The 12,152-nt window shown below is 36.3% G+C and overlaps 1 protein-coding gene across 16 annotated transcripts in view; it reads right to left on the bottom strand.

Moving 5' to 3' along the window:
* The window catches only part of LOC127441108 (muscleblind-like protein 1), an 89,034-nt gene that overhangs the window by 4,381 nt on the left and 72,501 nt on the right, over positions 1-12,152 (bottom strand). For 7 of the 16 annotated variants that reach the window (XM_051698303.1, XM_051698301.1, XM_051698299.1 and 4 more), the window contains 7 exons: positions 11,817-12,056; positions 9,964-10,017; positions 8,525-8,678; positions 5,888-5,923; positions 3,236-3,327; positions 1,532-1,576; positions 771-842 (listed from right to left, as the gene is read on the bottom strand). In XM_051698303.1, coding sequence (XP_051554263.1) covers positions 786-842; positions 1,532-1,576; positions 3,236-3,327; positions 5,888-5,923; positions 8,525-8,678; positions 9,964-10,017; positions 11,817-12,056 — 678 coding nt within the window. In that variant the 3' untranslated portion in view covers positions 771-785. The other 9 variants (XM_051698305.1, XM_051698312.1, XM_051698306.1 and 6 more) reach the window with 6 other exon arrangements.

Raw genomic sequence — 12,152 nt, 5'->3', positions numbered from 1 at the left:
GATATCTTCAGAAGACATGGATTAAACCACTAGAGTCTTTTGGATTATTTTTATGCTACCTTTATGTGCTTTTTGAAGCTTGAAAGTTTTGGTCAACATTCACTTGCACTGTATGAACCTACAGAGCTGAAATATTCTTCTAAAAATCTCTAAAAATATTCTTCTAAAAGAAAGTCATACACATCTGGCATGAGGGAGAGTAAATTATGAGAAAATGTAAATTTTTGAGTGAACTATTCCTTTAAGTGTTATTCATTTAATTTAGTTAAAAATTACACAATTCATTTAGATTTTATTGTTATGAAATTGAAATGTATCTTAAAAAAAGGCTAAAAGTTTTTTTTTTTTTTTTTTTTTGAGTGTAGCTTTGCATGACAAAATGACAAAAATTGAAGCCGTTCCACAAAGATAATCTTCCCTTCCGCTGCTGCTCTTAAATTAAACATGGATGTCTGACGTTAGGTCACGAGACATGTGAGAAACAAAGACGTTTGACGTAACTGACGTCCAACCTGCACCATAGGCGCCATATTTTCTGGACTTTTTTTGTCCTTTTTGGAGCTTGACAGAAGCTTGACAGGTCTCTCTTGGTGTTCCATGGAAGAAATAACAGCATATGGGTTTATAATGCACGAGGTTGAGTAAATACAGATTTTCATCCTTTAATTTGTGGGTGAACTATTCCTTTAAATCAAACATTATATTTTGTAGGTATTCTCAAGCAAACATGGCTCACTTTCTGAGAATAAAGAAAAATTAGAAGAACTCACTGTTGTGGACTGGAACTACATCTGTGTCAAGTACTTGTGACTAGTCAGATGCTCTGCAGATATTATTGGAATCTGAAGATGAATTGAGAAAAACAATGAAACAAGATTTCAATATGACGTTTATTTAAATAACAAAAAGTCATTCAAAAGACTAAAATATTTTCCCTCACCCTCAATCCCTCCCCATGACAGTTAAGAAGAGAATGAGTAAAACAAAGCACAAATTAAGTAATGCCATTAATGGAAATTATGAACCATTGCTTATTAGTATAATTTCTCTCAAGTAGCCAGGGAGAAACCAGTGACGTTACCATGCACATTCCATTTGTCCAACTTGTTGACTTTCACTTTTCTTTTTATAATTAATTAATAATTAAAGGTACAATTCGAATTGCTGAAGTCTGTACCAATGCTTCAATCTTTCAAGAAGCTTGGCAAAAGGGGCTTGGCTTAAGTCATTTGGTTGCCATATTTGTAAAACGAATGAAACCTAGCGACCTATAATGCTTCAGTGTATTGATTATGTGATAGCATTTATGTGAGCATAATTTAAGCTGGTGGAAACCAACAAAAGCAATCTATCAAGGCTGCATGAAGCCTTTGCATTTGTTTTTATTAATTTAATTAATCTTGGTGAGCGAAAAAGAAAAAGAAAAAAGAAAGAAAATGAAGCGGGGGGGGGGAAGAAATATGATTTATTATAAACAGCCAGTAAAGATGTACCTGATGCACAAGATTAAGAAAAATGACCTCATACATACCAATTGCATGTATTCGTTGGTAGTCAACTTTGATAGAGAAGAGTCCTCAAAATAAAAAAGGACAAAAAAAAACAATATTAAAATGCTATTTTTAACTGTCCAATATAACATGAAATGGCACTTTCCTTACTATGTTATCATAAGTATACAGTATAAATATACATAGCTCAAAAAAATTTATTTCTAAAATTTTAATACCACAATATTTGATTTGGTCTTAAATAGGTAATAGTTTCAATTACATATTTACTTTTCACTTACACTACTAAGGCAATTTCAGATGAATTTTCATTGCAATGAGTGCGTAGGACCCTTACAGTAGATACTTCAAACAACCATATCTAGGAAACTTTAAGGGATAGTTCACCCAGAAATGACAATTCTGTCATCATTTACTAACCCTCATGTTGTTCCAAACCTGCATTAATCCCTTTGAGGAACACAAAATGAGATTTTAGGCATAATGTTAGTGTAGAGCCGAGGAGGGCGGGGCCGGGCTGGAATGTGTTTTTGTTTAAGTTTATTATTTATATTCTCAAGCCGGTTCTCGCCGCCTCCTTCCCGGGTTTCGGCACCAGTGTAAGGGGGTTAGAGTGAAAGGAGGAAGCGAGAACCGGCTTGAGAATATAAATAATAGTTTAATAATAAACTTAAACAAAAACACACAAACATAAACACATGCAGGGCAGCTGTCTGTAATTCTCTCTCTCTCTCTCGAACTGTCGTCCCTGGCCGCCTTTATCCCTCGCGCGCCCCATCAGGCTGATTGGGGACCGGGTGTGCGTCATTCCAGCCCGGCCCCGCCCTCCTCGGCTCTACAGTTAGTAACTGACTGCCTTAGTCACCAGTAACTGTCAATTGTACAGAAAAAAGGTGTAATGTAAGTGAATGGTGACTGGGACTGAACAATCTGCCTGACAGCTCCTTTTGTGTTCCACAGAAAAAAGAAAGTCATAGAGGTTTGAAACAAAATGAGGGTGAGTAAATGAGACAGATTTGAGTCAAATATGGGTGAGCTATCCCTTTAAGCACAGATTTATTATTCTTTCCGAGTGCTTCTACATTAGCCAATGTCACCAGTGGTGTATTTACCATAGCAAGTAAAAAAAAACAAAATTTTCATTATCAATTTGTTGTTTGAAGTACCAGAATATATCAATGTCGTATCAAAAACCTGTGTAGGCCAACAAGGGAGAGAGATCACGTCCAAAGCATCCCCAGCACTCAGACAACTCCCATAGAGCTTGTTTAGAGAGAGAGAGAGAGAGAGTGTGTGTGTGTGTGTGTGTGTGTGTGTGTGTGTGTGTGTGTGTTTGTGTGTGTGTGGGCTGGTGGGTTTGGGTAGTTTACGAGGACATTTTTTTTAGGTTACAAACTGGTAATTACAAGGGTATTATGCTATAAATGTGGTTTATGAGGACATTTCTAGTGTCCCCATTATTCAAATCGCTTAAAAAACATACTAAACTATGTTTTTATGAAAATGTAAAAATGCAGAAAGTTTTTTGTGAGGGTTAGGTTTAGGGGTATGGTTAGGGGATAGAATCTATAGTTCATACAGTATAAAAATCATTATGTCTATGGACAGTCCTCATATGGATAGCCGCACCAACATGTGTGTGTGTGTGTGTGTGTGTGTGTGTGTGTGTGAGAGAGAGAGAGAGACAGGGTGTGTGAGAGAGAAAAAGCCATAAAAGAGCAAACCTGATTGGCTGATGCAGATGTGAAGGGAACACTTGTGGCAGATGTGGTTGCTGCGGACACAACGGCCGGGGAAGCGCCGTGCATCATGGGAACTTTTCAGAGGGAAAATGGTATAAGCACACATACAGGGAGTGTGGCCAACAGGTGCACAAACATGATGAGTGAGTGGACACAGAGGGGTATGGAAAGAAAAGTGAGCATTGGGGGTAATATAGGCAAACAGCAAACGAAAAGTTGTGGCAAGAGAGAGTTTTCTACAGAAGACACAAGGGCAGGTAAAGTCTCATATGAGCCAACACATCAAGAGCTACAAGGAGAAGGGGAAAAAGGCATGGCATCTCATAAACTTTGCATTCAGATCTCAGGTTCCCTGTACTATGTTAACATTTAACCTTTGCTATATTTTCTGTTACTGGAACATCAAGCTCAACACAGATCGACATTAAGTCACAAACAATTGTAATGAAAAATAGTACCAATAATACAAACTAGTGGTCGACTGATAAGAATTATTAAATGGCCAATGCTGATACCAATATTAGAGCAGGGTGGCTGATGGCCAATAAAGTGCCAATATAGTATACTGTATATATACAAAATTAGTAACACTTCACAGTAAGGTTCCATTTGTTAATAGTTATGTATCATGAACTAACAACGAACAAAGCATTTATTAATCTTGGTTAATGTAAATGAGTGTTACGGATGCTATTTTGAAACTGTAGCTTCCCAAGCTACAAGCTACTCACAACTTAAAGTAGTTAAACTACAGTCAAGCTACTATTTAAAAAAAAAAAAAAATCTACAAGCAAGTAGCTAACTGTATTAAAGCTATTTAAAGAAGAAAATATTTAGAAATATATAACAATTGAATGATATAATTTTAATTCTGCAATCAGTTCTGATTGCACAATTCAATAATATCACCTGATAGTTGTGCATTTAACTAGGGTGACATTCCCTTATTATCTTATTAACCATATTTTTACTAGAGTAACCACAGGCTATAGTTTAAACATGGTATTGATAGTAAAACCATAGTAACCACAAATTTAACTATGGTTACAGTCGTGGTTACAACAATATTACTATAGTGAAACCATGGTTATTTTTCGGAAGGTGTAAACATTTAGGGTGACAACAATACATTTTACATAAATGTATACTTAAAACATTACTAAAACTAGAAAACACTCTATTTTATATAACTGGATTGACTTATAGTGATAAACTGCAGCAATTACTGAAATACTTCACCTCAAAAAAGAATGCAAGATTAATGTATGCTGTAAAAGTTCTGTTCACTGTAAGTTCAATCTAACTATTGTGGTTAACTAATGTTAATGAACACAGCCTTATTGTAAAGTAAAAATGGCTGAATTAAATGAAGACTTATTTTACGCTATAGTCACTTAAATCTGAAGTGTGTAATTTCAGTGCCACTAGCATCACCAAACCGAATTAAAAAAAAAAATGTCTTCAGAAAACAGAAAATGTGTACCATACAGTACATTGACAAGGCTTTTGGTAGTTTTTGAAACTGATATTCTGCAAAATGATCACCTCTGTTAGTCGGCCAATCTGGCGCAGTTATCAGTCGATTCGATTATCTCAAAATGGCCAAATTTCAGCCAATTAATCAGCCTAGCTGATATATCGGTCTATCACTAGAACCAACTACAAAGTTAATCAAGTGTAAGGATTTAAAGAGCCACCCAAACCCAAAATACAATACACAAAACGCACAGGCTATGTATGGAATAGCATACTGTATTACCATCCTACTCTTATTGTTTCTGCAGTATTTAGTATTGTAAACTGCATAGAAATCAATGACATTTTCCAAAATGTGCTGTATACAAAAAAGCACACTGACTGAATGGGGTATTGTATCCCACAAATATAATGGGCTTGACTTAATCTTTAATTTGCTTTGCGAAGAATGAACCAGAAAAAATGTCAGCTCAGATTTTCAATATCTCCTTTTTGACTCGTTATTTAATTGGACTGCCAAGATTAAAGACATTTACACAGACTTGTTCATACCTGGATGCCAATTGCCGTATTAAATGTTTAAGCAGTTTACGGTGTATACTGTGCAGTATGCAGTGAGCAGTACACTAGTATTCCATTCCGAACATAGCCACAGTAAAAAGAAACCATATATTTTTGTATTTTTAAAGTCAACATGAAAGCAGAATTGTCCTATTTACTTTGGACAATTGTTATATGTTCCTGGACAATTCATTAGTGCACATTATTCCAAAGAAATAAAAAAAAATGTTGTCTTCATAATCTTTCATCTAATGTTATAACTTGCTCTGCCTCTACACAACGTTTCTTTACAGCTGACGTTGCCAAACCCTCTCCATTCTGGTATGGAATGGCCACTTTTCATGATCCAATCCATTCTCAATGGATAAAAATGATTTTTTTTTTAGAATATTCTGTTTGAGTCAGAAACACGCCAAATTACAGATATAAACTGGGTTTTGAATGCTATTTCATGTTGACTTCAAATCACAGATATATACTGTAGATGCTTCATATTCAAAGCTCTCACAAAGATGCCAAGATATCAAAGCCGGTTTGTCGGCGATGTGTATTTTGAGGGCGTGTGAACAACCAAGAGGAGGAAGTCTAGAAACCTACCCATGCTCGCTGCAGGGGTCATGCACAATATTGAGCCTGCCCATCATGCATTGCAACAGGAAGTGGATTGGAAAGGGAGAAGAATCACAACAGCCCGTCACAAGGTTGGTTAGAGTGAAAAAAAAATCATAATTCAAGGAAGAACAATAATCATTACAGTGATATAGCATGATGTCCATAAGAGACCGATTAGTTGACAAAACTGTGAATTCAGGATGTGATAAGGGAACAGGTGTATATGTGAGCTCACAGAAACTTATGTACACATGACAGTCATTATAGCAGACGTTAGTATGACTGAGGAGGTTATTGGGAACTTAATTTTGCATTGAAAGCCATGAGCTCAATTATGTACTAGATTAGTAATGTAATATAATGAGGTGATACAAGGAAACTGACAGTAGAAAACCCCATTTCTTAGAGCGAAGCTCACTGTGCATAAACATCTCTGCAGGGTTCCCACACCTTTTGACCAATGAATTTCCATTATTTTTTTAGTTGTTTGAGATTACAGAATGAGGATTTAAAAAAATTATTTTATAGAGATTGTCCTCTCAAAGAATAATTTCTAGCTGATGAGATATTATAGAACTGAGCATAACTACAAAATAGAGTAGGGTTCAAAAGTCTGAAAACCTGGAAATAGATCAATATTTAAGTCCCTTTTTACTATAAATTCTCCTCCCTGCCCAGTAGGTGGCGATATGCACGAAGAATATGAATCAGCAAAAACAAGAAGAACTCTTAGGAGAAAAGAGTGCTTAGGAGGGCTGTTTGAAAGTGGAGATTTATAATAAATTAATTATAGTTTTATAGAATTATAGTTTCTCACCCACACCTATCATATCACTTCTGAAGACATGAATTAAACCACTGGAGTAGTATGGATTACTTTTATGCTGTCTTTATGTGCTTTTTGAGCTTAAAATGTTGGATCCTGTTGACTTGCATTGTGAGGACCTACGGAGCTGCAATATTCTTCTAAAAATATTGTGTGTGTAATACATCTGGGATGGCATGAGGGTGAAAAAATAATGAGAGAATATAAAGTTTTGGGTGAACTATTCCTTTAAGGCATGTTTTTCAATTAAGTTTTTAGATGAAGCTGTTCACTGGGCACTTTATGACAATTATTCGATTACGGACATACGATTTTCTGTAAACTACTTTGAAACAATGTGCATTGTGAAAATAGTTAAACAATAAGCTTGACTTGACATAAGAAAATATAATTCAGATAATTCAAAAACAATACAGTAAAGCTTTTCGTACTTATAGTTTGAATTGCGCCGTTGGTAGGAAAACTCAATGCGGAATTTACCTACAGTCAGGGTACACGATTAATTGTGTTTATTTTTTTTTTACGTGTTATTTTTGTATATAATTAATCACATTAAATTAATCCTTTAAATCGAGAGCCATTATTTTAAGGTCATTAATAACTTGCTCCGCCTCTGAAAGGACTTTTCAGCTAATGTCGCCAAGCCATCTTATTTTGCAACCTATTATTTTGTAACGTGTTAAATCGACAGCCTTAATTTTAAGGTCACTATCGAATAAGCAAATCTGTGACACTGACCACATCATCTCCTTTTTACAAAGTTTAGATTTTTTTCTTCTATGAAAGCACACAATATGCTCTTTGGAACATTCCCAAATCACGCTGGGATGACATGGATCATCAGGTTTAGCACAGACTTGTGAAGTCCGTTCTAGCTCGAGTGCATGCTGTCATTAAAGCAAAATGGGGACTTTTGCAAAGGAAATTCATTTTAATTTTTCAATTCAATATTTCACTCAAATTGTTATGCTGATATTTAATTTTAATAAATGTAATAAAAAACTGTTATCAATTAGCAAAATGCAAAATAGAAGCATTTTCACAAGTGGGCTCAGACCTTTGGACTCTACTGTATATATATATCAACAATTTGTAAAGGTTTTATTAAAGGAATATTCTGCATTCGATACAAGATAAGCTCAATTGACAGCATTTGTAGCATAATATTTATTACCACAAAAATGTATTTTGACTCGTCCCTCCTTAAAGAAAAGCAAAAATCTGTGTTCCAGTGAGGCACTTACAATAGAAGTGAATGGGGCCAATCCATTTCATAAGTATAGCCACAAGACGTAAACATTACATGTTATGTGTGTTAACACGATTTTAGTGTGATAAAATCGCTTACAAACCTTTTCTGTGTAAAGTTATAGCCATGACGACTTAATGCCATAAACCCTAAAACTCTGAAACGACTGTAAAATCAACTATTTACAGCTAAAATAATCCACAAGTTTTAACGAAAGAATTAATGTAAGTGCTTTTATAAAATTATAGGTTTCACATTACTGCTTTTAACCCCCTCCACTAAACTTTTTTGCTAATCAACATTATGCCACAAATTATATCAATTGAGCTTAACTTGTATTGAACCCGAAAAATTCCTTTAATTTCCATGATTTTTCCAGGCCTTTCTAGAAACGTTGAAATGCCCATATATATATTTCCATGTTTTCCATGATCGTGGGAACCCTGTCACTGCTAAACAAATTCTGGCATGTTTTGATGCATCCCTAATGGTTCAGAAAGGTCAACGGTCAGATCAAGGTATAGTCAGGGGTGACAAGAAGCCCTACCTGACGGAATAAAGGCAGCTTGCTGCTGAAACTGCATGTTGGCCAGAGCCTGTTGGTACTGGAGCATGCCAGTACTGAACATGCTTGTGGCACCGTTGGCTTTCTCAAGCGCAGGTCGCTTTGGTAAAGGAGGCATGACACTGTGAGGAATTCCCTGCTCCCATGAGACCACAGTGAAGGCGTGGAGGAATAGAGGGGATGGGTTGGGACATACAGAAGAGAGTAAAACAGGAAAGGAACAAGAAACAGACAGAATTATCGTCAGAGGGCAAAACGTCACAGGGCTCGATTCTGACAAACAAGCAAGCAAGCGGCAGCTAATATATGTCTATGCCACAAGCAAAAGCCATAGAGCCAGTTTCCTCGCTAGACTTAAAATTAGCTTTGAGAATTTGTGATACATTAGTTTAATTTCATGAGAGTATTATTAACATTACAACATCCGTACTGCTAACTCAATGCAAATGAAGCAAGCGTTGCACTACTTAAATGTGTCGCAGACAAGAGTGACGAAAATAAAAATCGAAAGCATCAACTCATAAAAAAAAAAAAAAGAAACAAAATAATAAACTGCACTGCTCACTCCATGGTAAGTGTGAGAAAGAGACTAATTCTGCTCTGATGCTTTGGTGGTGGAGCTCTTGTATTCTTTAGCTGTTACCCCTCCCATAAAGACATGCTCTATAGAGATACTACATACATGCAGCCTATAAAGACATTGACTGAACATAAATGCTGTATAGACACATACAGAAGCCATGTCACTAGAGTTAAAATATCTGGCCCTGTTCTAACGCCCTGAAATAAGATGCTTGTGATGATCTGATTGTGGCAGATATTTTTAATTTTTTTTAGCTGGGTGATTATTAACCAGGGGGTACTTAAAATGATAGTTCACCTAAAAAAAGAAATAAAAAAATTCTGTCATTTACTCACCCTCATGTTGTTCCAAACCCATATGACTTTCTTTCTTCGGGGGAACACTAAAGGAGATGGTAGGCAGAACGACAGCCTCAGTCGCCATTCACTTTCACTGCATCTTTTTTTTATTTTTTTTTTAAACTTTTTTCCATATAATGAATGTCAATGGTGACTGAGGCTTTCAGTCCCTAACATTCTGCCTAATATATCTTTTTGTGTTCCATGGATGCTAAATGATATCCAGTATACTGTAGTAGATTAAAAGAGTTCAAAAGCAACACATTTGCTGCTTGCTGTCGATGAAGGGGTGGAAAACTCTGATACCGCTACCGATAAAGTCAATTATACACTGCCACAATCAGTTGATCACAAGACATGATAACGTACAGGAAACAAAACAACAACATAGAGCCATTAAATTAAACAGATAACAAAGGACTATGCTTGCAAATTATCTTTTTTGTTAAGACACTACAATAAAGCAACATGCCAAGCAAAAAGGTGAAAGGTCATAGTACCAGGTCAAAGGTGGCTTCGAGGGGTCGCTTCAGTGATTTGACAGCCGACTGAGTCTTAATTAGCAGGCAGCGAGCACATGATGGCAATGGGCCAATGGGGTTCAAGCGCATTAACATAAACAGCAAGCAGAGGTGCATCATGGGGGCAGCAGTGCATTTTGGGTAGGTGAGAAAAAAACAAATAAAAACAAATCATTGGAATGCAGTATACAGGGGGATATCAGAACTAAGGCATGCAGAATATAGTCCTTTGTGTTATAGAAAAGTCTGTATTGAGATTACATTTACAAGTACATCAATTATCGTAACATTAAAGGGTAGTATTGTATAATGTCAACATTTATCTGTCGTATCAAGAGTGAATAACATTGCGCTGGACTGCAAACATACAGTTTTAATTTGCTATCCAACTTGTGTTTTACATAAAAATAACTATGATGCTGCCCTCTGCTGGACAGGATGAGAAAGATGAAGGTACAAATACAGTGCATGGTTTAAAGGTGCACTCAGTAATTTTATTTTATTATTTTTTTTTTTAACAGTTATTATTTATTTATTTTTTTCAATTTTACGATTGCATTGCGCAAAAGCAACGTTTTCAATTACTGATGCCACTGCAGAAATACCGTTTTCACAGCAGGGTTTAGTCAGTAAATACCAGGTTTTGACCAGGCTGATCTCGTGACTGTAGCGACATTTTTTCAAACTGATATTCCGTATTACCGATACTGATATTACACATTTCGCGGCAGTTCCGAGGTGAAATGTCCACTGTGTGGAGCTAAAAGAGAGTTAAATGTTCTCCCAAACAGATTACATTTTTAAGATTAAAGCTCTAAGGAGTTTTAAATCAACAAAACCTACCTCCCTACCCTAAACCTGCGACTGACGCTAGAGGTTGTGGCCTTTAGTCTCCTCGTTAGCGCGGCCGCCTCCCTGAGCGCCTGATGCCGATTCAAATCCCGCTCAGAGCGGGTCAAGCAGGACCGTTTAAACTTGAATGGCAAGCGTTACGCTCTATCAGTTGAGCTACTGCGCGATTTGATAGCACCCGAAACAAGCTTGTAAATGTAGTAGGTTATGTGATTTTAACATTAAAATGTATCGCCTTACAAGTCATGCACTATAGTAAAAGGGTTTAGATGTCATAAGATAGCATTGTGTAGAACAGGGTGAAAATTCAATGTTTATGAACTGATAATCTGCCATTTTACTCATGATTTGGGTGAAAATGAATAAAGCTCTTTGTTGTTGTAGCGCCTCTAATGTTTGTTTCACCAGAAAACTGCTGCGATAAGTACAAGCCACATAAAAACAAGCCACATAAAACAAGCCACATAAAAACTATTATGCAAAAATGAAGGCATAGTAATGGGATTCTATGACACCATGTTGTTTTTGACAGTGAAAACGTCTCAATGTGCCAGATGTGAGAGTGCACCATTTTAAACAGATTTTAAAGTGCCGTTTATTTATTTAGAGTTAAAACGTTTTTTTGTTTGTTTTTTTTTACAATGGAGTGCACCTTTAAATGGGAATGGCGACAACTTTTCATAATCATGAGGTACATAACACCATGTACCAGCATTTACTATGAAGCTATGAACAAACTTTGGATTTAATGTCAATGAAAAATATAGCCTATTGGGCCCATAAATGTTTTTATTATGAAACATACATTGAAATCCTTTAATTTGCAAAATGATTACTTCTTAAAACATTTTCATTAAAACTTCTTTCTGTTCTTTTTAACATACATCCTTAAAATCAATTAAATTAATGCATGAGAACGTTATTATATAACTATGTGTGTTTATGTGTGTAGTGTGTTGTACAGCAGAGCCTGTGCTCACCATGGCAGCAGCGGCTGTGGCCTGATTGACCTGGTGTTGAGCCGCTTTGATCTTGGCCTGCAGGTGTGCAGGAGGGTGGAAGTATTTGCACTTGTCTCGGGAGCAGCGACCCTTTATGTAATCCATACACACTGTCACTGTGTTATCACTGGGGTCAATCATTGTGCTGTCAGCAGGATGGGCAAACCTGCAGTCCGTCTCCCCACGAGAGCAGTTACCTCGCTGGTATTCCCGACACACCTGAGAATACACACAAACAATATGTCATAAATACTGATTTAAATATTGAGTGTTTGCTCATGTAGTGCAGTAAGTGTTGGGAGTATAAAGATTTGT

Source organism: Myxocyprinus asiaticus, chromosome 5 (assembly GCF_019703515.2).
Source record: "Myxocyprinus asiaticus isolate MX2 ecotype Aquarium Trade chromosome 5, UBuf_Myxa_2, whole genome shotgun sequence".
Taxonomy (NCBI): Eukaryota; Metazoa; Chordata; class Actinopteri; order Cypriniformes; family Catostomidae; genus Myxocyprinus; species Myxocyprinus asiaticus.
The sequence above is the reverse complement of the archived record's forward strand: the minus strand, read 5'-3'. Positions and strand labels throughout refer to the sequence as shown.